This window comes from Eretmochelys imbricata, chromosome 5 (assembly GCF_965152235.1).
Source record: "Eretmochelys imbricata isolate rEreImb1 chromosome 5, rEreImb1.hap1, whole genome shotgun sequence".
Taxonomy (NCBI): domain Eukaryota; kingdom Metazoa; phylum Chordata; order Testudines; family Cheloniidae; genus Eretmochelys; species Eretmochelys imbricata.
Genome location: NC_135576.1, coordinates 128,335,114 through 128,361,793, shown reverse-complemented (window position 1 = coordinate 128,361,793; position 26,680 = coordinate 128,335,114). Strand labels below are relative to the sequence as shown.

The 26,680-nt window shown below is 44.2% G+C and overlaps 1 protein-coding gene across 3 annotated transcripts in view; it reads left to right on the top strand.

Moving 5' to 3' along the window:
- TMEM175 (transmembrane protein 175) overlaps positions 1-26,514 on the top strand; it is a 48,994-nt gene extending 22,480 nt beyond the window's left edge. For 2 of the 3 annotated variants that reach the window (XM_077817879.1, XM_077817881.1), the window contains exons 4-10: positions 1,237-1,288; positions 7,533-7,568; positions 9,509-9,592; positions 13,189-13,353; positions 15,812-15,890; positions 22,407-22,545; positions 24,111-26,514. In XM_077817879.1, coding sequence (XP_077674005.1) covers positions 1,237-1,288; positions 7,533-7,568; positions 9,509-9,592; positions 13,189-13,353; positions 15,812-15,890; positions 22,407-22,545; positions 24,111-24,774 — 1,219 coding nt within the window. In that variant the 3' untranslated portion in view covers positions 24,775-26,514. The remainder of the gene's footprint in view (positions 1-1,236; positions 1,289-7,532; positions 7,569-9,508; positions 9,593-13,188; positions 13,354-15,811; positions 15,891-22,406; positions 22,546-24,110) is intronic. The other variant, XM_077817880.1, reaches the window with a different exon arrangement.
- Positions 26,515-26,680: the final 166 nt, after the last annotated feature.

The window sequence follows — 26,680 nt, the reverse complement described above, 5'->3', positions numbered from 1 at the left end:
CTGGGATTGGATGACAGGGGTTGGATCACTTGTTAATTCCCTCTGAAGCACCTGGCACTGGCCACTGTCAGAAGACGGGATATTGGGCTAGATGGACCCTTGGTCTGACCCAATATAGCCATTCTTATGTTCTTAATAAGTTAAGGAACAGTTTGTGGGAGGACCTAGGTTTAGAGGTTCAGTGATCAGTGTACTTTATAGATTAATAGAGGAATACAATAAAATTAACCCTACAGACATAAAAAAAATTAAAAATATTTAACCAATTTACCTTGCTTTTTTTAATCTAAGTAAAATTCAGCGAGAACCAGACTAATTCCGCCCTCCCCAAAGCCGAATGTAGAGGGGGAATAATCTAAACTGTTTTTCATGCACATTCTGAGATTGATGAATTTAACAAAACCTCATAATCTGGGTCTACTTTGAAAAATGACTCAGATGCTATTCAGAAATCTCAAAGATTTCCAGATGAACCATGCTATATCTGCAAATTAAACCATTTATTCTAACTGCCACATCTGCAAATTTATTTTGGAATGTATACATCGGTCTGGCTTCGTTCTGGTTCATGCATAACCAGTAAACAAAGTTTCTATTGGGGAAAATTTGCCTGTTTTCACATTTGAGCAACATTGTCATCTGCAGTGGAATTTCACAAGTTTCAATTAGTACAGACTATGACCCTGCACTCAGAGTTTTAGGGCCACTGAAACACATGAGTAGATCCATTGACTTCATCGGGGTTACTCACATGTTTGCACAATCATGGCCTCGGTGAATAATTCTGATGATGTGAGAGTCAATAAAGTTCAGCTCACTTTTTCACATCTGGATTGGCTCTGTAGCCATAGTGAAAATGTATTTCAGTGAACAAATTTGATTCAGAATGACATAAGAAACATCTGTAAAGTAAGAAAATGCCCATTTTACATAGTCTCTTTTCTGACCCCAAGTGCCCTTGAAAAATTAGAAAGAGATGATTCACTAGTAACCATCCCTTCAGCAATTAATTTGGATTTCCTTATCTAGCATTTTTATTTTCTTAACAAACAAATGTTTTTATGTTTCAGATAATCAGATGCTTGTTTTTTCAATCAGACAGATATTTATTGCTAGCTGCCAGGGCTGCTTATTATATAAATTGCTGAACACTGGAAATGTGTTTATGATATAATGTTATCAATGCTTGTTTTTACTAAGTAGGTTGGTTCATGGCTTTTTGTCTTGTTTTTGCAGATTGTTTCAGGTGATAGAACTTATAGATGATGTTCTTGCCCTTCTAAATTTGGTGAGTCTCTGTCAATCATAGTTGAACCAGCAAATGTAAGGTTGAAATGTATAAAAGCCGGTAGAGCTACACTTTTTGTTATATTTGTATCCAGATACTGTCAGCAAAGTATATTATATTATATTATATATATATTAAATATATATTATATTTTAATCTGAGTAATTTAAATTGGCCAAATAGGAAAACAGGCAGAATCATACAGCTTAATTTCCCTGCCTACCTGCCTGCCTTAGCCCCACGCCGTTCCTGGAAGCGGCTGGCTGCTGGCACGTCTCTGCAGCCCCTGGCAGGGGGGTGAGGTGGCTCCGCGCGTTGCCACCACCCCCAGCATCATCCCTGCAGTTCCTGGCCAATGGGAGCTGTGGAGGCAGCGCTAGTGGGCACAGGCAGCGCACAGAGACCCGCTCTCCCCCTACTCCCAGGGGCCGCAGAGACGTGCCAGCAGCCAGCTGCTTCCGGGAGCAACGTGGGGCCAGGGCAGGCAAACAGCCTGCCTGAGCCCTGCTGCACTGCCGACCAGGAGCTGCCTGTGGTAAGCACCTCCCAGCCGGAGCCTGCCCCCCTCACCCCCTCCTGCACCCCAACCCCCTGCACCAGCCCGGAGCCCACTCCTGCACCAAACTGCCTCCCAAAGCCTGCACCCCTCACTTCTGCACCCCAGCCCCTGCACCAGGCTCAGCCAATGCACAACCCACAGTTGAGAATGTTACACTGATTTGTGACAATCCTTGAAGGATTTTGGATCTATAAACCACAAATGACACTAATAAAAAATAAAACTCATGAAATGTCCAGGGGATTCTATGAGATTAAGTGCAGTGTGACCATACGACCCCTGCACCCAAACTTCCTCCCAGAGCTTGCACCCCTCACTCCTGCACCCCAACCCTCTGCCCCGGGACCCCGTCCCACACTCCGAACCACTTGGCCCCAGCCCAGAGCCTGCACCCGCACCCCAGCCCAGTGAAAGTGAGCAAGGGTAGGGGAGAGCGAGCGATGGAGGGAAGGGGGAATGGAGTGGGCGGAGCCTCAGGAAAGGGGTGGAGTAGATCCTGGGTTGATCTTAAATTCAAAAAGTGATCTTGTGCACAAAAAGATTGGAGACCACTGCTTTATTCTGTTGTTTTAAACCCCTTTGGTTGACAGTCTGCATGTCCCAAAATTTGACATTTTAAAATGATTCTGCTTACAACAAACTGACTTTAAATACCATTATGGTATGTTTACACTGGCAGAGTTACAGTGTTGGCAGTTACAGTGCCACTCAGAGAGCGCTGAAGGGAAACTGCTGTTGTATGTTCACACTGTTAGCTGCCTGTGCAGTAGTGTGTTCACACTTGCAGCGGTATTCGGAGCGGTGCACTCTGGGCATCCCACAGAGCATCTCTTTCTCTTCTGCCGCTAAGACTTGTGGGAAGGCGGAGGGAGTCGCGGGGCATCCTGGGTCCTGTCCCAGTGCCCCATGATGCATTGCTTCACATCCCACCAATCCCTGTGTTTCCATCCACATTTGGTGCCATCTTTCAACAATTTGTGCTCTGCCTCTTCGGTCTGCAGGAATGGATCCCGCACTGTTGACCAATATGCTGCTCACTCTCACTAACACGTCACGAGTGGCAGTGAAGTTATTCCTTAAACTACAAAGTCAAGAGCAGTTTGACATTGATCTTGCCACATGTAGTAGCTATGACACAAAATTGCATCTGAAGAAGTGAGCTTTTTACCCACAAAAGCTTAGGCTCAAATGTATCTGTTAGTCTTTAAGGTGCCACCGGACTCCTTGTTGAAATTGCTTGTGGCATTCACGGAGGTGCTGACCACAGTGGAACGCCACTTTTGGGCTCAGGAAACAAGCACTGAGTGGTAGGATCACATCGTCATGCACATCTGGGATGATGAGCAGTGGCTGCAGAACTTTCGGATGAGGAAAGCCCCATTCATGGGACTGTGTGATGAGCTCACCCGCGCCCTGCAGCTCAAGGACACAAGAATGAGAGCTGCCCTGCCATTGGAGAAGCATGTGGCGATTGCACTGTGGAAGCTGGCTACTCTACACTGCTACCGATCAGTCGCTAACCAGTTTGGAGTGGGAAAGTCGACCATTGGACTCGTGTTGATGGAAGTGTGCAGGGCATTTAATCGCATCCTGCTCCGAAAGACCATAACTCTGGGCAACGTGCATGACATTGTGGATGGCTTTGCACAATGAGCTTCCCAAACTGCGTAGGGGCGATAGATGGCATGCATATTCCAATTCTGGCACCAGACCACCTAGCCACTGAGTACATTAATCACAAGGGGTATTTCTCAATGGTTCTCCAGGCACTTGTGGATCACCGTGGGCATTTCACGGACATTAACGCAGGCTGGTCTGGAAAGGTGCATGACGCACACATCTTTTGGAACACCGGCCTGTTCAGGAAGCTAGCTGCAAGCAGGGACTTCCTTCCCAGACCTGAAGATCACTGTAGGGGAAGTAGAAATGTCCGTTGTGATCCTAGGAGACCCTGCCTACACCTTAATGTCATGGCTTATGAAGCCATACACAGGGCACTTTGACAGCAGCAAGGAGTGGTTCAACAATACGCTGAGCAAGTACAGAATGACTGCTGAGTGTGCTTTTGGCCATTTAAAGGCCTGCTGGCGCTGCCTATATGGGAGGCTGGACCTGGCCGATGACAATATTCCTATGCTTTTAGCCATGTGCTGTACGCTCCATAATATTTGTGAAGGGAAGGGTGAAAGCTTAATGCAGGGCTGGACTGCTGACGCTCAGCACCTGGAGGCTGAATTTGAACAGCCAGAGACCAGGGCTATTAGAGGGGTGCAGCGCAGAGCCATAAGGGTTAGGGATGCCTTGAGGCAGCAATTTGAAACTGAAAGCCACTAATATTTTTTGCTATGCTCGGGAGTGCAGTGCTTGTAATGCTAGGAGGCGATTGTGATGGTGCAGATGATGCACTATGAAGGTTTAAGAAAATTGTCTGTTGCTTTGCAGGGCTCTGTTTGCTTTCAATTAATATAATAAAGATCGCTTGCAAACCAAAACAATTATTTTATTAAAAAACAACAGCTGAAGGTGAGAGCAAACAAAAAAAACCACATCAGCACTGAGGAGGATGGGGGAAGGGAGGGTCCCCGGAGGAGATGGGGTCCTGGGACTGTTAAAGATTTGTGTATGTCCAGGTATCATATCTATCCTTCTCCTTTGGAGTACAGTGCAGCAGGTACTGTACTTCAGCAGGACTAAACTGCAGAGGGCTGGATGTTCAATGCAGTGGGCACTGAGAGTCCGCAGTGCTGGACTGTAACAGGGGAAGAGTGGAATGCAGTGGGTACAGCCTGGAGCCAGGAGGTTGATAAGAGTGTGTTGGCGGTGTCTGGGGGACGCATGGCAAAGAGTTTTGCGACAGCGGCTGCAGGGGAGGGCGGATGCGGAGCTGCTAGGTTTGCAATGCTAGTAGCGCCTGGAACATGTCCGCTTGGCGTTCCATAATGTTTTAAGAGCTGCTCCGTGGCTTCATTCTGGTGTGCCGCGTTCTCTTTCGGTCCCTCTTCTCACTGTCCCGCCACTCCTTCAATTCTTGGTTTTCGGCTGCAGAGTGCATTATGACATCATGCAGAAAGTCCTCTTTGGTTCTTTGTGGCTGCTTTCTAATTTTGCGCAGCTGTTCAGCTGGCGATAACAAAGAGGGAGGCTGGGATCCCAAGGTCATATCTGTGGAGCCAAAATGCAACATTTTACAGAAGCAGTATTGTTTGCAACACACAGACCACTGGTTCAGTGATTTAAAACACAGCCACTATTCACATACCTATCACTAACTGGCTGACTTTAGGCAAGCACACATGAGCCACAAGACCCCTAAAATGGTGAGTAACCACAGGGGCAGGGGAAATGAGTGTACACTGAGCATGTGGCTCTTTGTGGGAGCCAGCACTGTAGCATTACTGTCCCCACATTTTCCACAGGCTGTGTTCATTATGGAAGATATCTCGCAGCTGAGAGTGAGCAGGGAATCAAGGGAGGGTCTTCTCCAAGACTGTGGCTTCCGCCCTGGCCCTTTTGCAGCTCGCCTGTGTGCAGCATTGGTCCCCCCCTGCCCCTCCATGATGGCAGAGTGGCATGGGAAACTTACCCTTAATGGGGCAAGAAACAAAGCAGCTCTGCCAAAGAACCTGCAGCAGCAGACTGCCCAGTATCTCCATGAGAGTTTCGTGGAGATCTCTGAGGCAGATTCCTGTGAAGTGAGGGAGTCAAACACCACCCTATCTGCCGCTCAGACTACACATGTGGTGGTACGCGCATCATATAGACACAACCCTATTTTCTTCAACCCTCCTGCCCCCAGCAACTCGCTTCAGTGATTCCCAAAATCAAAGGCACTTACCAGGGGCCTCCTCTCCTGTTTATGCTTCACCAAGCTCCAACAGCTGTGACTGGCTAGCCTCCTCCGGGGTAGAGAAGAGCTTCTGACAGCATGCATCTCTGACCTCTGAGTCATCCCCTGCCTCAGGGTCCCCCGCCCCCTCCACATCCTCATCCAAGATTTCCTCCTCCTGGCTCGGTCCACTCTCGATTGGCATGCGAGCCACCGAAATATCCACAGTGGCCTTCGCAGTGGAGGTGGGGTTGCCACTGAGTATCGCGTCCAGCTCTTTGTAGAGCTGGCAGCTCGCAGGCGCAGCACCAGGGCGGCGGTTTGCCTCCTGCGCTTTGTGGTAGGCGTTCCGCAGCTCCTTCACTTTGACACTGCACTGCAGTGTGTCCTGGTCATGGCACCTTTCTGTCGTGCATCGTGAAATCTGTCTGTAAGTATTATAATTCCTACGGCTGGAGCACAGCTATGACTGCACTGCCTCCTCTCCCCAAATGCTGATCAGGTCCACCAGCTCAGCATTGCTCCAAGTGGGGGATCGCCTGGTGCGTGGAGCAGGCATGGTCACCTGGAAAGATACGCTGAGACCACTGCACGCATCACCGAGCAAACAGGAAGGGGACTTTCAAAATTCCCAAGGAATTTAAGGGGTGGAGCTCACGGTTCGTCACCTGAGGGCAGGGCAGTAGAGTTCAAACTGATGACCAGAGAAGCAAGAACAGGCATTGTGGGACACCTCCCGGAGGCCAATCGGGGCGCTGTTATCGACCAGGGTGTCTACATTGGCACCATAGCACTGTAGCTCCAGTGCAGAAAGCTCTAAGCCTCTCGTCAGGGTGGGTTTTTTACAGCGTTGCAACTGCGCAGTCTCTGCGCACTAAGTGGCTTGGCAGTGTGTACACCTCAGGAGTTACAATGCAGAAAGCTGCTTTACTGCTTAGAAACTTGCCAGAGTAGACAAGGGCTAAGATAACATTACAATCAATGAATTATTGAGGAATTGGTAAAGACATTTAATCCTCTTCTAACATAGCTTTTAAGACAATACATCTTTATGTGGTTAATGTTCTCTTTTTTTTAGCTTGTTTTTTTTTTTAATATGTAAAACATTGGGGATCAGATAGATGTGTACTTTCAACCAGCTCAAATTAGAGATGTTTGAAACACAGAGGGAAAAATATCAAATTTCTGCATTACTACTTTAGAAGGCCTAGGAAGTGAAATAAGATCATAAACTAAATATAGATCTGCTATAAAGACAAAATATATATCTGTATAAAACTAGAGTAGTGATGAAAGACATTCTAATACTGCTAAAATAAGCCTGGAGTTGAAGTGTCAAGGCCAAACAGTCAGCTCTGTTGAATACTCTGACTTAGGGCAGGTCTACGCTTAATGCACTTCAGTGAAAACACTACTATGCTGATGGGAGAGCTTCGCTCGTTGGTGTAGTTAATCCACCTCTGCAAGAGGTGGTAGCTCTGTTAATGGGAGAAGCCCTTCTGTCAACACAGCGCTGTCTACATCGTGGGTGAGGTCAGTATAACTGCGTTGTTCAAGTTGTGGATTTTTCACACCCCTGAGCAACATAGTTATACCAGTGTAAGTTTATAATGTAGACTTGGCCTAAGAAAACACTTAAGTCTGCTCCATAGTAATCCATTCCCTGCAGGGTTCAGGTAGCAACTTCAGGAACAAATGCTTTTTCTTAAGGCAATGCCTGCATTAGCAATTAAAATTATTTATTTGTTGGTGTAATCCCTAACAGCAATGGACTCCCAGGACTTAGTCAACCTTATCTAACACAGCTACTGCTCTGTTAGTCGAGCTTGTATTTCAAACATGCTTTTTTTCCCTTCTAGGCATGTATGATGCTCATAACTTTCTTGCCATACACGGTAAGTAAGCTTTACATTTTCATTCATGTTTAATATGGCTGCTTTAACTCTAAAAAATACCTAATCAAAGCATTCAGAAACTCTAGAGAGCATTATTATGACTCCTGAACCCCACTGCAGTGCATATGTATTATTTTTCTGATAATCCTAAAAACTTAACACATTAAAACATGATTAGGGCTTCTTGATGTGCATTTATTAATTTCATTTTGGGGGCTCTTTTTAAGAATTTTTTCATTTAATGCAGATGTCCAAAATTGGGCTTTTGGGGGGCTCTTTGTGTATACTGTAATGAGTTGTGTATGTGTGTGTGTGTGTGTATATATAATATGTTTGTGTGTGTGTGTATGTGTATGTATACATACACACACAAACATATTATTTTTTTATATTTATATATATATATATATATATATATATATATAGTGACAAAGCTCTGTCCTTGCCTCCGTGGGTCCCGTGTTTCCTGGCGGATTTCGCTAGCCTCAGAGGCTCACTGTGATCCTCCACGTAACCCTTCTCTCTCTAGAGACAAGGGTCACAGTCTACTGAGCCATTTTCATCATAAGCCAGCGAGGGAGGTGAGGAGAAGTTATCCTTCCTTGCACAGTCTCTGTTGTCTCCCAATCTCAGTGATTAATCAGGGGGCAAACATGGGGGGGGAGCCCAGGCCCACCCTCTACTCCAGGCTCCAGCCCAGGGACCCTAATAGTATCAGCTATTGTAGCTGACCTTTTAGAAACATGACATGTACAATTCCCTGGGCTACTTCCCCCACAGCAGCCCTCACTTCCTCAAGCTCCACTTCACCCTTACCTCAGGGCCTCCTTCCTTGTGCCTGATATGATGTGTACTACTCAGTCTCTCCAACAGCGCAACTTCCTCCCACAGCTCCTGAAGTGCACCCCCACCTGACTAACTGGGAGGCTTTTAACTAGTTTCAGCCAGCCCCTGATTGGCTTCAGGTATCCCAATCAACCTAGCATTCTCCCTGCCTTCTGGAAAGTTCTTGATTGGCCCCAGGTATCTTAATTGACCTGGAACAGTTGCCATTTCACTTATCCTTTGTACCAGGGATTTTTTTAACCTGGAGCTAATATGTCTATCTCCCACTACTTTTCTATAGCCATCTGGCCTTGCCCCATCACATATCCCCCCCTCTGCTCAACACCATAGAGTTGGGCAACTTGGGATGCCAGGCATTATGCTCATGACAGACCATCAGCATTGCCATGGTGGCATCCAGCCCTGTGCCGTATGTGGACCTGAAATATTGAATAACTCCCCATTCACTGAGCACCATTCATCTCGTGCGCTGAACAAGGCCAAGATTCTGTGGCAAAAAGTATTGGGTCATGTAACTAAAGACTGTGTTATGATGGATACGCGCAAGAGGACTGAATTCAGGTTGCACAGGCAGACTTATTTCTGGCATTTCCTAACTTTGCGGAGCTGGACTTAGCAATCTCCCCACCCTTCTAATGTACTATTGGTAACATTGTATGTACAGCAGGCTCAGCTGAAAGCAGCTGACATAGCAGTCATGGTGAGGACCATAGCCACTGAGTCCCCAGTCCTGCAGTGAGTACGGTGCGGGTGCAGGGATCTGGTCATACAGAGTCAATTGCAGGATTGGGGACCAGAGCTGGTACGAAGGAGTTCAGGGTTAGTCAGTTGCTTTGGGCCTCTCTCTACCGTTTAACAACTCCTGCAACACCAAATCTATGAACACCCCAATGACCGTGGAAGCCATGTATTGCATGAGTTGGGAATACTTGTAGCTTACAGTCAGTGGAGTTATGCCAAGGAGGAATTTGTCTTGATTGGATTGTTCAAGTTTTAAGGTTAAATGAAAGTAGAACTAGTAAATTCCTCATCTCTGCTGCTTTCCTTTATTACATCTTAAGGAATTATTTAACCTGTTTACATTTTTCTTGTAGTTTTCCTTAATGGCCTCCTTTCCAGGTGTACCTTTTGGTATTTTCATGTTTAGTACTTGTGCTATTGTCATCGGCCTTATCCAGGTACGGGTGTCACTCGTTTACTTTTTCCATTCATTATTAGAGACTAGATTTTATTAGATTGAAGTACAGTTAGATTTATTAATATAGATCTAGAACACTAGGAAAGCTTCATATAAAATTTTGTGATATTGCTATTATTAGTGTATGGTTTTTGTGATAGTGAAAGATTGGTAACTCAGACAAGTGCCAAATCATGTGGTGACTGTTTTCACTATCCCAAGTCAAGCTAGTTATCTTGCAGTATGAAAAAATTAAAGCATTTGAAATGCCAATAAAGACACAGATGCAATCAAATCAGGAAGTTCAAAACCCATTGAATCATGATAAATTTGTTCTAAAAAGGAACTCGAAAAGTAGCAGTTGATGGACTGTATGATGATGATGATTTTTTCCCCCTTACTGGAGTTCTGAATGGCTGCTCAATATTTTGTTCTGCGAGCTTTTTAGTACAGGTACAAGGGCTCCACCTTATTTTTAACCATTAAGTATAAGGGAACAGCAAATCTTAATGAAACAGTTACCTTTATCGACGGGATTGAAAATTGCACTGGTCACAGGACCATGACTTCATGTATTAAGTCCAGGATTATACTGGACTATATTGAGGCAATGCTTGTGAGAGACAAGTGACAGATTTAAATCACAATATTTTATGAATCACCAGAGCTAGAAATAAGCTCTCTACATACTTGGGAGTATGGGAACTCCAATTCTCTAATAAAATATATACATTCTAGCCCAGGTAGGTTTCAAGAGTGGACTTCACAATCGTCACTATTACTGTACTATATCTTTCCATTTGAACTCCAGTATGATTTTACTTGCCGCTCTGTTGAACTGCTACACCTTGAACTAAGTGCTTTATATTGGTTGAAAGTTTTGAACTTCAGATTTTAAATGATGTACAAAACATTAGCAGCCTTGAGGTTTTTGAGGAGAGGACTTGCTTTCTGAAGGGAAAATGAAACCCCAGTTCAGCGGTGCTGAGAGCCATTGAACCAAAACGCAAACCACTATGATGGAAACCACTTCAGGCCAGGGGGTGCAGCAGAACCCCCAGCACCTATGCCCCAGTTACTAAAATCTTTGCAAACTTTTTGTAATGTTTACTCTGTGAAGTCTCTCCTTAGTCACACAAATCTTAGTGTGCTAAATTCAACCCAAAGTTTACATCTGCTTCTGCTACTCAGGACCCTGGTAAGTCAAAGCCCAGTGAGGTGAGACTGCAGTGATGCAAGGCAACTGTTACCTCCTTGTCACTGGTGGTGTCAGAGCCAGCACTGTCTGAAAAGTAAGCAGCCCTTGCCACTGAGTGGGTGTGGCTAGAAGATGCACTGATTAGTGAATTCCCTCCTAGCGACTTACTAGTGGAAATCAAATCAGTCCTCGCCAGGCAAAAACACCAAGTGGGAGAAGCTGGCAGTTCCATCCTCCCTCGGAATGAGTTTCCCCCAGAGAGTTAGGTGACTTGTAGGCACAGGGAGATGTAATTTACACATCCTATCATCTTAGCTGGCTGAATGTAGTCCAGTATCTCTTACCTCTGCAATGGCTCCCTTTCAGCCGGACCTGAGACTGAGTTCTGTGCTGCTAGATTGTCAGGCATTTTTAACATCTATACCAGCCTCTGAACTTATTTTGCTCAAGGAGCCTCACTCATGGAGCAGGACCCCATTGTGCTAGGCGCAGTGCAAACACAGAACAAAAATGTCATATGGGGTGTGGTGGTGGGGAGAGAATACAAAATCTCTGCATAACTATGTGTTATAACTAGGTATAACAACGAGTCTGGCAGAGGCTGAAAAAAACCCAGCCTTCTGACTCACAGTCCCTCTCAAACCACTAGCCCTCTCCCTGATTTAGTAAGTGCAATAGCTCATGGCCTGCCATGGCTAGGAACCAGTTAAAATGGTTTCTGGTCCTGAAAGCATTTCTAAGCACCTGGTCCTGCAGTAGTTATCAGAAGAAGAAAAATGGATTCCTGACTTCACACATTTCCAGACTCCGTTGGCATGAAGAGCATGGAAAGCAGTTGGCACAGCTTGGCCAGCCTATTCATTTTCACTGTTGGTTTGTTTGCCAAACCAGATGCTTTCTTCAGTACTTGCAGAAGGGGTAGCTCAGTGGTTTGAGCATTAGCAATTTAGTGATCTGGGGCAAAATAAGGGTCAGTACTTGGTCCTGCTGTGAAGCAGGGGAGTGGACTCAATGACCTTTCAAATGACCAACTCAATGGTTCCTTCCAGTTAAGAAATTTTATTTTATTTTTATTTTTTTGCGGGGGTGGAGGGAGGGATAGCTCAGTGGTTTGAGCATTGGCCTGCTAAACCCAGGGTTGTGAGTTCAGTCCTTGAGGGGGCCATTTAGGGATCTGGGGCAAAAATTGGGGATTGGTCCTGCTTTGAGCACGGGGTTGGACTAGATGATCTCCTGAGGTCCCTTCCAACCCTGATCTATGAAATCCATTGTTGGGTGAAATCTTGCCATTTGCACAAGCAAACAAATTTCAATTAGTAGAAATAATTAAAATTATTCTCTCCTGATAAAATTGTAAATTTTTATTTATCCCCCCAGAAATACTGTCTGAAAGATCTCGTCACTTTCTTACCAAAGTGGGGTGACCTTGGGCCAGCGGGAGTGGGCAGTGAAACGTTCATGTGTGTGTGTGTTTAAATGATTTGGTGAACAGGTTAAAGATGGAAAGAGATTCATTAGATTGAAAGTTGGGGGGCAGGGACCATGCTTTTGTTTTGAGTTTGTACAGCGCCTAGCACAGTGGAGTCCTAGGCACAATCAGTCCTAGGCACTGTCAGTGGAAAAGTTCAGAGACTGGTTTAGATACATATCTGAAGTTCAAGTATTTACCCTTTGGCCGACCTCTTCAGACCTTCACAAATCCCTTTCCTCTATAGGTCCCACTTTCCCCTGACCTGCAGCATGTGTTTTCCTCTGGGGGAATGCCTAGCTGCCTGCTAGTTGCTGTGGTGGGTCTCCTTGCACTTCAGAATAATAAGGCCCAGGGTCTTGCTCATGTGTGCAGAGGTGGTGATGTACACATCCTCCATTAGTGCACCCTAACGTGCATGGTGGAGATGTCTTCACTGCAGCTGGCAGTGAGCCTCTCAGCCCAGGTAGACAGACTCCCACTAGCTCTGTTCAAGTTAGCACACCAGAAATAACAGTGTGGACATTGGGGCACAGGCAGCAGCTCAGGCTAACCACCCAAGTCCAAGTCCTCCTGACTCCCTGGGTCTCAGCTCAGGTGGCTATCCTGAGCCGCAGCCCATGCCACAGCGTCCCTGCTGCTAGTGCACTGGCTTCAGCAGAGCTAGAGCAAGTCTGTCTAGCTGGGCTGGGAGGCTTGGTCCTGGCAGCAGTGCAGATGTACCCTTAGTGTTACGCAGTGCCGGAGCCTGTGAGATTCCCCTCTCCATTCGTGTCAGATCAGCCCTTCTCAGGAGAGCAGAGAGCAGCAGTTAGCATGCTCTGGGGCTTGTTGTATTCGAGGTTTTCTATTGTTTGGGTCCCAGTTTAGAATTACAGCTTTGACTTGTGTAAATATCCACTGTAAATCAATAATTTTCTCCTCTCTGCAGGCAGTGATAGTAGCCTATGGCTTCTATCATCCCTACTTGCTGAATCACCAGATACAGATGTCTGAAAACCAGGCCTTCTACAAACATCATATCTTACAGATCATTCTAAGAGGACCAGTCCTCTGCTTTTTAGCCGCCATCTTCTCCTTTTTCTTTGTCCCAATGGTAAGCTCTTTAAACAACAATCATTCTAAAAAACACGTTGTACTGGTTGAAAGTGTGACCTGACAAACTTCATCAGTCACATTCAGTATTCTGCCTAATAAAGTGTCACACTGATTATCATACCCAACCTTAACCTTGTATAATTCAGCAGTTTAAGCCCCACCACTGAGCAGATCTAAAGTGCGTCTGCACAAAATGCTAGATATTGTAACACAGGGGACGCTCTGACGCCAGCTGACGAGTGGATTAGGTAGTGGTTCTCGTCCCCTCCCGTATCATTACAGCTGAAAAGACAGTTGCGTCATGACTCCCATCTAGGTTGCGACTCCCATCTAGGTCGCAACTCCCTAGGTCTGCCTGAAACTCCTCAGGTTGGGAACCCATAGACTCAGTGATCTAAAGTCTTTCCCATGTCAAATTTCTGTACCACAGAATTTCCAGAACACTGATTTGTTTCTCGATTACCTGCCGTCACGTGGCTTAATCTGAAACACTGTCATCCCGTGAAGGCTTTTAGATCACAGGAAGCAGTATGATGATGTGTCATGGACATCAGAAAAATGCTCTGCTGCTATCCTTGTCTGTTTGTTTTAGCTTCTCAGGTCTGGACACACTCTTGTAATGCCTCTTCAGAGGAAGATCTTTCAGGCTAACAGTAACTTTAAGGCAGCAGGTTGCTGATCATAAACTGATGGAACAAAATTAATGTGTGAGGGTAGGTAAAATAAACATCAAATTACATAAGAAACAGGCTAAAAAGCCTGACAAATGTAGTTCCTGTCATTGACACAGCACAAGAACAGCTAGAATCAGTAGATCAGTCAGCAGCTAATGATCAGACTTGCCATCCCAAAACAAACTCCTCTGGCTGAGTCCCAGGCACTCACATCCAACTCCTATTCCATCTTCATTAAATGGAAACCAGTGACCAGCTCAGCTCCCTCCAGCTCTCAGCATCCACAGACAGAGTCCTCTAAACAAAGTCTCTTTATGGAGCTGCTCCTGAGATACCCTGCTTCTGCTTGATGCCCCTTCAGGCATTTTGTACTTCTTTCGTTTGACTTTTACTTGAGACTATTCCACAGACTGCATCAACCTTTTGATATATTCACAGGGTTGAGGTGACTCGTCTTGAATTACAAAGCCAAAGTATGCAAAAACTTGACAACTTAATTTAAAATAAGCACAACCTGTTTTCCCTTTCTCTGACACACACCCCCCAACCTTCCCCCCCCAATTTCCACTATACACAATGCAGAATGAGTCATTCACCAATGTACTCCTCTGCAAGGGGCTAACCCACATCCTGTGCTCTTTTAGGCACTATCTGGAGGACTGAAGTAGTGCTTGTGCTAGTTGTCATGCTGTCTGGAATGACTCACATCTGTGAGTGCCTACCTCAGGGCAAAAAAACAGGAGACACAGCCCAAAGTGCTGGTGTGTTCTAGAATTAGATTTCACCAAGACAGTGACAAATGTGAACTAGATAACTATAGGTTTCAGAGTAGCAGCCGTGTTAGTCTGTATCCGCAAAAAGAAAAGGAGGGCTTGTGGCACCTTAGAGACTAACCAATTTATTTGAGCATAAGCTTTTGTGAGCTACAGCGAATTGGATAACTATACTAATCTTACCATGGAGTCACAGACAGTGCCCTTAGACCAGGGAGTAGTCAACAGGCGGACTGGGGGCCAAATCCAGACCGCCAGATGCTTTTGAATGGACTGCAAAATATTTTTATGTACTTATTATTATCATTATTGTTATTATTTTTGAATGATTTTCTCTGGAGTCTGGACCTTGACTATACCTTGACCAAAAAATTTGGACCTTGACCAAAAATAATTGATTACCGCTGCTAGACTCTCCAGTCTGTCTTACCACCCAGACAAACTGAACTTTGTGATAAAAGGTCGCTCAAATCAAAAATCACACCACATCAGGTTGCTCCCAGTCCCAAAGGATCAGTCACTTACCGCAGATCAGTTGGTACTTTGGATCTTACACCAAAGACAACACTGGTAGCCAATTCTCTAGTAAACTAAGTAAAGGTTTATTAGCTAAGAAAAGAAAATGAGAGTTGTTGAAAGATTAAAGCAGGTAAAATATATGCACAGGTAGGTCATAGTTTGTAAATCTTAATAGTGGAGGAGGCAAATATTAGAGTGTGCTCATAATATTCAAGATGAAGATTAGTCTTGAGAAACTGCATGTGAGCTACTGACATTGTAGTGTTCATGTATTTGTTGGATAAATGTGTTAATGTAGTGATTGTTCAGTTCAATCACTGTCATAAAATGTATATTTTCTACTACAGCCAGGGTATTTCAATGTTGCAAATTCACGAGTTGCATGTTAAATCAAGGATAAAAAGAATAATTAATTTTTAACTTAAAACAAAATATTTGTATTTATCTTGTAATAACTGAAAACTAAAACTGTTTTCATTTTTTTCTATAGTCTTATGTTCTGCTTGGGCTTGTTATCTTTCTTCCACACATCACTCGGTTAATTATTTGGTGTAAAAATAAGACTGGTGGTAAGTAACAGTATCCATAAGGAGTGCATTTAATTTTAGATACTCTACTATGTTGTTAAGTTAATATATTAAAATATGATGTATTTCACAGTCCCCTTTCTTGTCAAAATTTGAATGAAGCTGTTTTAAAAGATCTAAGGTGCAGTAGAATCCACAACAAGCTTGTTAGTAATTCTAGTTCCACTGTTTCTGTTAGGGACACACCAATAAACTTTTAGTTCTGTCCTTCCATTCTATCTCTTTCTGGGAACCTTTTTCCTTGCTATACCTAATTTGAGCTATACCTGAAGAAAACACACACATCAAGCTTCTCCTCCAACCCCTTTGGAAAGGAGCATAGTAACTGACTAATATCAGAAGTGAGATCTCTGTCTGATCACTGGCTCTGGCCCCAGTAGTAGTATCTTCCCCCTCCCCAAATTCATATTTAAAAAATATCACAGAATCTGTTGTATATAGAACAGATACAAGCAAAGTATTCCAGAGGGCAGTGTCAACTACTTGGAGAGAAGAAACATTGGCAATAGACAAGTATTGTATTCTTCTTAGTGAGCTGTAGCTCATGAAAGCTTATGCTCAAATAAATTTGTTAGTCTCTAAGGTGCCTCCTTTTCATTTTGCGAATACAGACTAACACGGCTGCTACTCTGAAACATGTTTATTATGGTTGTGCATAAGGAGCATCCAAGAATGGGGCCCTATTGTGGTAGGCCCTCATAGGGTAGTACATGGTCACTTCCCCAAACAGTCTGTAATAGTTATAGACCAGACAGACACAGGTGAGGGAAGGGGTATAACACACAGCAGAGTGAGCAATGTGATAGCAGCTAATGGCATGCTATTCCACTACTTTGTATGTGTGTGAGAGAGAGAGAATTTCGTTAGGAAGGGATCAGCTAAGAGGGAAGGGAAGAATGGTGGAGGGGGACAGGGCAGGGACGAAGAGGGTAAGAGGGCTGGGTGTGGAGTTAAGCCAAGGTGAAGAGACTGGGGGACAGCATATTGGAACACAGGATTGTCATACAGAGCGAGATCGTTGTTTCACAAAGGCTGTGGTTTTGCCTCTGCTGGTTGCCAACACCTAATGCTTCAGAGGAAGTGAAAGGTTTTCCATAATGCACTGTGAGTGGGGCGAGGGCAGATATTTTTCTCTCGGTGGCGGCAATCCTTTAATGCCTTGAAGCATGAGATTTGCTTACCCTTACTCTTAATACACCCCTCAGTTGTCCTTTCAGTTCCCCCACCCCATCCTTGGTTGGGGTGCGCTCGTCTAAGGCTCTAAGGTCCCTGTTCCCCTCCCAGAGCTGGCTGCTGAGCACAGAGTCCAGCCTTGTGGGAAGAGCTGGGAGCTTACTTCTTGCAAAGCCCAAGCACCCCTTCTCCTGACCAAAGACTGGATTTGCGGGGAAGAAGGCAGCTTCCCCAGCTGCTGCAGACAAACTGTGTAGGACAGGATTGAAGGCCTCCACTGAGCACATGGGACTCCATCCTCCCCATATGAGTGGCTGGTGGCTTGGGAGAGCCAAGGGGCTGGGTGGATGAAGAGCTTGGCCCCAGCTCAGTAAGCACTCAGCCTTTCTGAGCAGCAGAGTGATATTCTCCCACGCGGGCAAAGGAAGAGCACAGGCAGGGCTGCTGGTGCATGCTCCTCACCACAAGGCACCGAAAAGCCTTTGCAGTGAGGCCTGGCTTGCAGACAGATTTTGTACTGGGCTCACAATCTCAGGGTGTGAGATTTGTTATTTTGTCCATTCATTTATTTTTTATTCCAAGAGCTAAACCTTTAGTGTGGACTAAACACTATAACACTTTAGTGTTATACCTGTATGAAAGTGCCTTATGCTGGGGATAGCTTATTCCTTCTGCTGTGCAGAACTAGTTATACTGGTATAAGCTCCTTTATACTAACATAACTGCAGCCACACTGTAGTGCTTTCCCTATACCAGTTATAGACACTGCAGTATGCCTGCTGTGTGTCGACATGCCCCAGGCCTTTCCAGAAGAGGCTGTTTGCTGAGCTGGGGCTAGGAGAAAGGGAGGTCCATTGTGCAATGGAAAGGAATGAACCACAGGAAGTGGGTGAAGTCCTTTGCAGGGGAGTGAGTGTATGTTATGGGTGTCCCATGGGACTGTGAATGAGGAGCTCATTGGAGTGGCTCCTGAGAAGCAGCTATGTCATGGGGATTGATACAGGAACAGGCCTCAGGTGAGGGGTACCATGGTTGAGGATAGACTCAAGCAAGGACGTGCACATATGGGAGGTGTTGCCTAAGTGGGTGCCTGTAGGTTGGGAGCACATGGGGTGATTGTTTGTAGAGCTGCAGACACAGGCTCTTGCTTTTTTGGTTTGAAGCCATTAGCAGCCGTACCCTTCCCCGATCCCCCCTCCCCAGTCATGCCAAAAGATCTTGCTGCTCCAGGGAGGTGGGGACCAGGGTAGCTTTCCTGCAAGATTTAGGCTGGGATTTTAAAGACATTTAACTCCCATTGATTCTCAGTGAGATTTGGGCACCTAATTAGTTTAGGCCACTTTGAAAATCCAGCTTTATTGCAAATTTTTCTCTAGCTGTATCCCTCAATTTATATGGTTACCCTCTTTCTTTCTCATATCAAAATGACATAATAAAACACTTATAAAGTGTAATAAAATAATAAATGACATAATAAAACAACTATAAAGACTAAGGAAAAAGAAGACATTGTATGCACTTTTTCTTTATGGCATTATGGTAACTTTTGTTGTGTGCAGTATGATGCTTTGACATATCACAGCAGTAGAAGCAGATGCTTGGTCTTGAGAGGGACTATAAAGAGATGAGATGCTGGTGTTTGACTCATTTAGCTTTCAAATATGAGTTTTCCTTTGATTCCTGGAAATGCCTGATTACTTCTCTGAATCTGGAAGTGTTTTTTTGATATAGGTAGCTGTCAAAAATATAAAGTGAAGGCTAACTACCTTTAAATCCCTCCTGGCAAGAGGAAAAACCCTTTCACCTGTAAAGGGTTAAGAAGCTAAAGATAACCTCGCTGGCACCTGACCAAAATGACCAATGAGGAGACAAGATACTTTCAAAACTGGAGGGGGGAGGAAACAAAGGTTTCTCTCTGTCTGTGTGTTGCTTTTGCCGGGACCAGAGCAGGAATGCAGGTCAGAACCCCTGTAAAGGGTTAATAAGCAATCTAGTTAGATATGCGTTAGATTCTGTTTTGTTTAAATGGCTGATAAAATAAGTTGTGCTGAATGAAATGTATATTCCTGTTTTTGTGTCTTTTTGTAACTTAAGGTTTTGCCTAGAGGGATTCTCTAGGTTTTGAATCTGATTACCCTGTAAGGTATTTACCATCCTGATTTTACAGAGGTGATTTTACTTTTTCTTCTATTAAAATTCTTCTTTTAAGAACCTGATTGCTTTTTTCATTGTTCTTAAGATCCAAGGGTTTGGGTCTGTGTTCACCTATGCAAATTGGTGCGGATTTTTATCAAGCCTTCCTCAGGAAAGGAGGTGTAGGGCTTGAGGGGATTTTGAGGGGAAAGACGTTTCCAAGTGGGCTCTTTCCCGGTTATATTTGTTAGAGGCTTGGTGGTGGCAGCAATAAAGTCCAGGGACAAAAGTTAAAATAGTTTGTACCTTGGGGAAGTTTTAACCTAAGCTGGTAAGAATAAGTGTAGGGGGCTTTTCATGCAGGTCCCCTCATCTGTACCCTAGAGTTCAGAGTGGGGAAGGAACCTTGACATAACAGGCATACCACTCCATTGACACAGGTAACGCTCACCAAATTAAAGTCCAACTTTACTGGGTGTCTCCTCAAGCTAAAACTGCTATAGAACGGGAGATCCAGGATATGCTACACATGGGGGTAATCCGCCCCTCTGGCAGTGCATGGGCATCTCCAGTGGTTCTAGTTCCCAAACCAGATGGGGAGATATGTTTTTGCATGGACTACCGTAAGCTAAATGCTGTAACTCGCCCAGACAACTATCCAATGCCACACACAGATGAACTATTAGAGAAACTGGGATGGGCCCAGTTCATCTCTACCTTGGACTTAACCAAGGGGTACTGGCAGGTACCGCTAGTTGAATCCGCAAAGGAAAGGTCAGCCTTCACCACACATGTTGGGCTGTATGAATTTAATATACTCCCTTTCGGGCTGCAGAATGCACCCGCTACCTTCCAAAGACTTGTAGATGGTCTCTTAGCGGGATTAGGAGAATATGCAGTTGCCTACCTTGATGATGTGGCCATATTTTTGGATTCCTAGGCAGAACACCTGGAACATCTACAAAAAGTCTTCAAGCACATAAGGGAGGCAGGACTAACTGTTAAGGCTAAGAAGTGTCAAATAGGCCTAAACAGAGTGACTTACCTTGGACACCAGGTGGGTCAAGGAACTATCAGCCCCCTACAGGCTAAAGTGGATGCTATCCAAAAGTGGCCTGTCCCAAAGTCAAAGAAACAGGTCCAATCCTTCTTAGGCTTGGCCGGATATTACAGGCGATTTGTACCGCAATACAGCCAAATCGCCGCCCCACTGACAGACCTAACCAAAAAGAAACAGCCAAATGCCGTTCAGTGGACCGAAGAGTGTCAGAAGGCCTTTAACCAGCTTAAAGCGACACTCTTGTCTGACCCTGTGCTAAGGGCCCCAGACTTTGACAAACCGTTCCTAGTAACCACAGATGCGTCCAAGCGTGGTGTGGGAGAAGTTTTAATGCAGGAAGGACCGGATCAAGAATTCCACCCTGTAGTGTTTCTCAGCAAGAAGCTGTCTGAGAGGGAAAGCAACTGGTCAGTCAGTGAAAAAGAATGTTACGCCATTGTCTACGCTCTGGAAAAGCTACGTCCATACATTTGGGGATGGCGTTTCCACCTGCAAACCGACCATGCTGCGCTACAGTGGCTTCATACCGCCCAGGAAATAACAAAAAACTTCTTCGGTGGAGTTTAGCTCTCCAAGATTTTGATTTCGACATCCAACACATCGCAGGAGCTTCTAACAAAGTGGCTGATGCACTCTCCCATGAAAGTTTCCCAAAATCAACTGGTTAAAATCGTCCTTGAGATGTGCAAAATATTGTTAGTCTTTCTACTTGGTAGTATATTTAGATGTGCATGTGTCTTATTAACTCTTTTTTTTCCTAGAGCTCCACGAAGAAATCACAGCCAGCGTTTCACCCTATCTGTGATTTGGGGGGCGTGTCATAAATATAAAGGGAAAGCGAACCACCTTTAAATCCCTCCTGGCCAGAGGAAAAACCCTTTCACCTGTAAAGGGTTAAGAAGCTAAAGATAACCTCGCTGGCACCTGACCAAAATGACCAATGAGGAGATGAGATACTTTCAAAGCTGGAGGGCGGGGGGAAACAAAGGGTTCTCTCTGTCTGTGTGTTGCTTTTGCCGGGACCAGAGCAGGAATGCAGGTCAGAACTCCTGTAAAGGGTTAATAAGCAATCTAGTTAGATATGTGTTAGATTCTGTTTTATTTAAATGGCTGATAAAATAAGTTGTGCTGAATAGAATGTATATTCCTGTTTTTGTGTCTTTTTGTAACTTAAGGTTTTGCCTAGAGGGATTCTCTAGGTTTTGAATCTGATTACCCTGTAAGGTATTTCCCATCATGATTTTACAGAGGTGATTCTTTTACTTTTTCTTCTGTTAAAATTCTTCTTTTAAGAACCTGATTGCTTTTTCATTGTTCTTAAGATCCAAGGGTTTGGGTCTGTGTTCACCTATGCAAATTGGTGAGGATTTTTATCAAGCCTTCCCCAGGAAAGGGGGTGTAGGGCTTGGGGGGATTTTGGGGGGAAAGACGTTTCCAAGTGGGCTCTTTCCCGGTTATATTTGTTAGAGGCTTGGTGGTGGCAGCAATAAAGTCCAGGGACAAAAGTTAAAATAGTTTGTACCTTGGGGAAGTTTTAACCTAAGCTGGTAAAAATAAGCTTAGGGGGTTTTTCATGCAGGTCCCCACATCTGTACTCTAGAGTTCAGAGTGGGGAAGGAACCTTGACAGTAGCTCTTCTGTATTTAGTGCACCTGGGACCATCTAATTTGGAGTAGCACTAGAGCTCTATCTTCTAAAGACAGAGAAAGGGCTAATAAAAAATGACTAATGGAAGTCCTCCACTCAGACTGGAGCCCCAAGATCCATTAGAGTTTCCTGAGCTGTAACAGGGTTTCTGTCTTGTGACTTATCAAAATATTAAACTAAAACACTAACATTGAGTCATTGTTCACCTCGTACCTACAGTGTGTGAGATGCTTCTAAGATGAGTCCCGTGCCGTGAAGGCCTTCTTATTGAAACAGGCAACATAAGCCACAGGAAAGGAATGGCTGCAGTGGAAAGCAGCGTGATTGAATTGTCAGATTGAGCAGTGCCTTGTTACTTCCACAAGTTTGAGATTTGAGAGAGCAGGGGCATCAGACTAGACTGTTGAAGTTCTAGTGTAAAGCTTGTTGTTGAATGTTTTGATTTATACAGAATACAAACTAAACTCCTGAATTATGGTTGGCAGGTCCAGAAGAGGAGGAGGAACGTCATCGCTTAGAGGCCTTCACTTTTTATCTCAATGAACCTTTGAGTAAGGAACGAGTGGAGGCGTTCAGTGATGGCGTGTATGCTATTGTTGCAACCCTGCTCATTTTGGATATATGGTAAGGCTTTGTGCTGACTGACACACCCTGAGTTGTCTGATATAAATGTAATGGTAATAATAATACCTGCCTCTTACATAGCATTTTTCATCAGTACATCTCAAAGGCTTTACAGTCTTGAATATATTTATCCTCTCGGCCCCCCGTGAAGTAGCACAGGGCCGTTATCCTCATTGTACAGATAGAAACTGAGGCTAATGATTTGCCCACAGTCATGCAGGTTGTCTGTGGTGAAGCAGGGAATTGAACCGGGGGCTTCCAAGTCCTCATGGGGCTGTATGTGGGTACATACGTTGTCAGGTGTTGAAAGAGAATGGACTTATTTTATTTTGATGTATACAAACAATTGCACCAATCCTCTTATCCTAGTTACCCTAATGTAAACAAATCATACAACCAAACTATTAACAAAGAACTCTTCTCGCCTCTCCATGTGTGAATCAGTAAACCCTACCCCTCTTTAATGCAATTATACCAGGCTTCACATACTCCATTCTCAGAAGTTTGGAAAAGACGATCTAGCCACATATTTAGAAAGTCAGATGCTGGCTCTGTCAGGCAAAGGGTTAGGAAGCTGAATTCTGTTCTGGTTCTTATATCATCAACAGAAATGATAATTTTCAGAGTAACAGCCATGTCACGCAATCACAGACATGAAGGTCGCTATCTTAAAACAAAAAAACTTCAAATCCAGACTCCAGCGAGAAATTGCTGAATTGGAATTCATTTGCAAATTGGATACTATTAATTTAGACTTAAATAGAGACTGGGAGTGGCTAAGTCATTATGCAAGGTAGCCTATTTCCCCTTGTTTTTTCCTACCCCCCCCCAGACGTTCTGGTTAAACTTGGATTTAAACTTGGAGAGTGGTCAGTTTGGATGAGCTATTGCCAGCAGAAGAGTGAGTTTGTGTGTGTATGGGGGTGGGGGGGTGAGAAAACCTGGATTTGTGCTGGAAATGGCCCACCTTGATTATCATGCACATTGTAGGGAGAGTGGTCACTTTGGATGAGCTATTACCAGCAGGAGAGTGAGTTTGTGTGGGGGGGGGGGTGGAGGGTGAGAAAACCTGGATTTGTGCTGGAAATGGCCCAACTTGATGATCACTTTAGATAAGCTATTACCAGCAGGACAGTGGGGTGGGAGGAGGTATTGTTTCATGATTTCTGTGTGTATATAAAGTCTGCTGCAGTATCCACGGTATGCATCCGATGAAGTGAGCTGTAGCTCACGAAAGCTCATGCTCAAATAAATTGGTTAGTCTCTAAGGTGCCACAAGTACTCCTTTTCTTTTTGAGAAATGATAATGAAGCTCAGCTGGAGAACTTTGTCATTGATATTACACGATCCAGGAAGCTTTCAGATCCTAGGATGAATTTGCAGAGCAGTCAATTATAAGAATTGCTTTTTAACTTGCAAACTGGGGGATCACTGAAACACAATAAACCTGGAAGCCTATGATGTTATTCATAGTTACTCTCCACAGTGGAACTACATGCTTACTGCTCTCAGACTGTACCATTATACCACTAATATGCCAACTAAAATAACTTTTTTCTCAACAGTGAGGACAATGTCCCTGATTCCAAAGAAGTTAAAGACAGATTCCATGACCGCCTCATTGAAGCTTTAAGTGAATATGGACCAAACTTCCTTGCCTACTTTGCCTCTTTTGTAACAACTGGTCTTCTCTGGTTTGTCCACCACTCGCTCTTTCTTTACATAACAAAAACAACTCGATTTATGGGTCTGCTCAACACATTTTCATTGGCTTTCATTGGAGGGCTTCCTCTCGGTTACCAGCTGACCAGTGAATTTGCAGAGAAGTCTCACAATGAAATTGAAGCTATTCAGGTCAGCTGTGTAATCACTTTCTTTGCCAGTATCTTTCAGTTTGCTATATGGATTACAGCTCTGTTCCATGAAAGGGAAACCTTGCATCCTTTGGCTAGGTATGGCGGCAAGGAACATGCTTTTATGTTTGCTAAGCTTGCTCTCTACCCTTGTGTCAGCCTTGGAGCCTTCTTTCTAACCTGCTTGTTAAGTAAGTTCAGCACAGCGATTTTTCACATCATGCAGATTGTAGTTCCATTTGCTTTCCTTGCCTTGCGTATCCTTGTCAGGATTTCTTTGGCAATTATGAAGTCAGTGTTGTCTCTCTCCAGACGGAAGAATGTAGTGTTAGATGAAGAGGAAACATGTTTGTCTCCTGCTGAAACACTCTCATAGATTTCCATGCAGCGCATGTGAAATTGTAACATTATTTCTAATTCTAACTTGTGTTGTTCTAACATAGTAGATGACTGGTCTATACTAAAGTCTACGTTGGCCATAACTGGGGCATCTTTAATGTTTAGCTAAAGGATTTCATGTCCCTTTTTTTAGAAATGTAAGTAATTCTATTACTTGGGTGAGTGGAGGAGCCAAAGAACAGCATGATCTCCCTCCTTAACAGACTACCCATGAGGAAAAAGTACTGCTTGAAGCATTACTGCAGTGATAATGTACTAGAAGCACATCAGAAGATAAGCAGCATTAACCTGTTGCTGTGACATACATTTGAAAGTTAGTAACATGGCCACCACCAGCAGAATGGTTGGAAGCTGATTGTGCTGCTATTGAAGGCGGAGGGAGGGGGCTGGAAATTGTGAAGGAGACTCCCTCTCGGCATCCAGGTGGGGGAATCCTCAAAAAACCTTTGTTCTACCCATGTAGAATGCTAACCTCCCTTGGCCCTTCCGCAAAGTCACCAATCCTGTGACTGCACTTCAAAAGTTGCTCATCTTTTGGGTTGCTCTGCTGAGCATGTGCAGGCTGGAGGGGAATGTGTGGCCCATACACAATATTTCCAGACTACCCTAACACAAACACAAATTCATTAAGTCAATCATATGTTATTGTTTCTAAAAAAAAATTTCTTAACATGACAGGATTCATGTGAATAGTTATTTCAGGGTGTGAACCAGTCATATTCACCTCCTCCTGGGAAGAATGTTAAGAGCTGTGGGACCTGAAGTAGCTTTGTCTTCAGCTCTGAAACAAAGCTGCCAGCCAGAGAAAAAAGAAGTTTCTGCACTTCTCTCCATTATCCTATTAGCCCCCAGGGGAAACTCCCTGACAACAGTCTGCAGCTGGAAACATGATTTAGGGGATACTGGGAGCACATGGCTGCTGTTCTTAACCTAATTCCTCAGTATGTGAGGGAGTTGACCCTTTCCCTATCTAGAGGCTGCCCAGGGAGGTAATATGATAACTCCCATAGGCTGCACAGCTCTAGGAGAGAACAAAGGGAACTGACCCAGCAGGAGGAGTTACAGTGCCTAGGTGGAAGGGAACTCCTTTCTGTTAGTTCCCCCACCCTCTTCTATGTGTGGAACTAAGTTGTTACTTTGGGCCATGTGCCACAGGTACACCTTTCCCCTGAAGAAATCTGCAGGCTACATATTTCTCTTGGATGGAGTCATTAGCTTGCCTTGTGTAATGTCTGTACCTGATACTTCTGCTCTATTTAAAACTATGTGAGGAATCATGTTTACTCTTAAACACTATAGCAAATAAGGAGAATAAATCTTATTGAAACCGCTTTAAAAAGTTAGTCCAGTTCAAATTGCCTTGAAAGCACTTCTCCTTTTAGTATAGTGCATTTTAGTACCAAAATGTAGCAGTTGGTATTATGCAACCTATTCTGAAGGGTTGTGTCTTCAGGAATATTAGTTTGTTATGGATTTTTGTTTGGGGTTTTTTGTACCTGGTGTAAGGTGAATGGCTTACAGTGGAGTTGTGTATTATGTTGCATATTGCTGTTCGGTGTGAGATCTGATAAAAGCAGGTTTGGTTCTGTTTGATTTTAATGCTGCTATGCAATTGATGTTTTCGTATTTGTAATAATTACAGATCAGTTAAAAATCAAAGCATCTAATGTATTTCTGTTCAGATTAAATCAAAACCTGATGATTCCAATTAAAACAATGTATTGGGAATATGTTTTTTATTGTCTTGAAAAATATTATTTTTCCATCTTTAACTTGAGCATCTTTGGACTGGAGTCTTAATTCATGTAATGGGATAAATTTACTTGGAACACTGATGTGTTTTGGCCAGAGGGTGAATCTGTAGGCTGCTTTTTATATTCCTT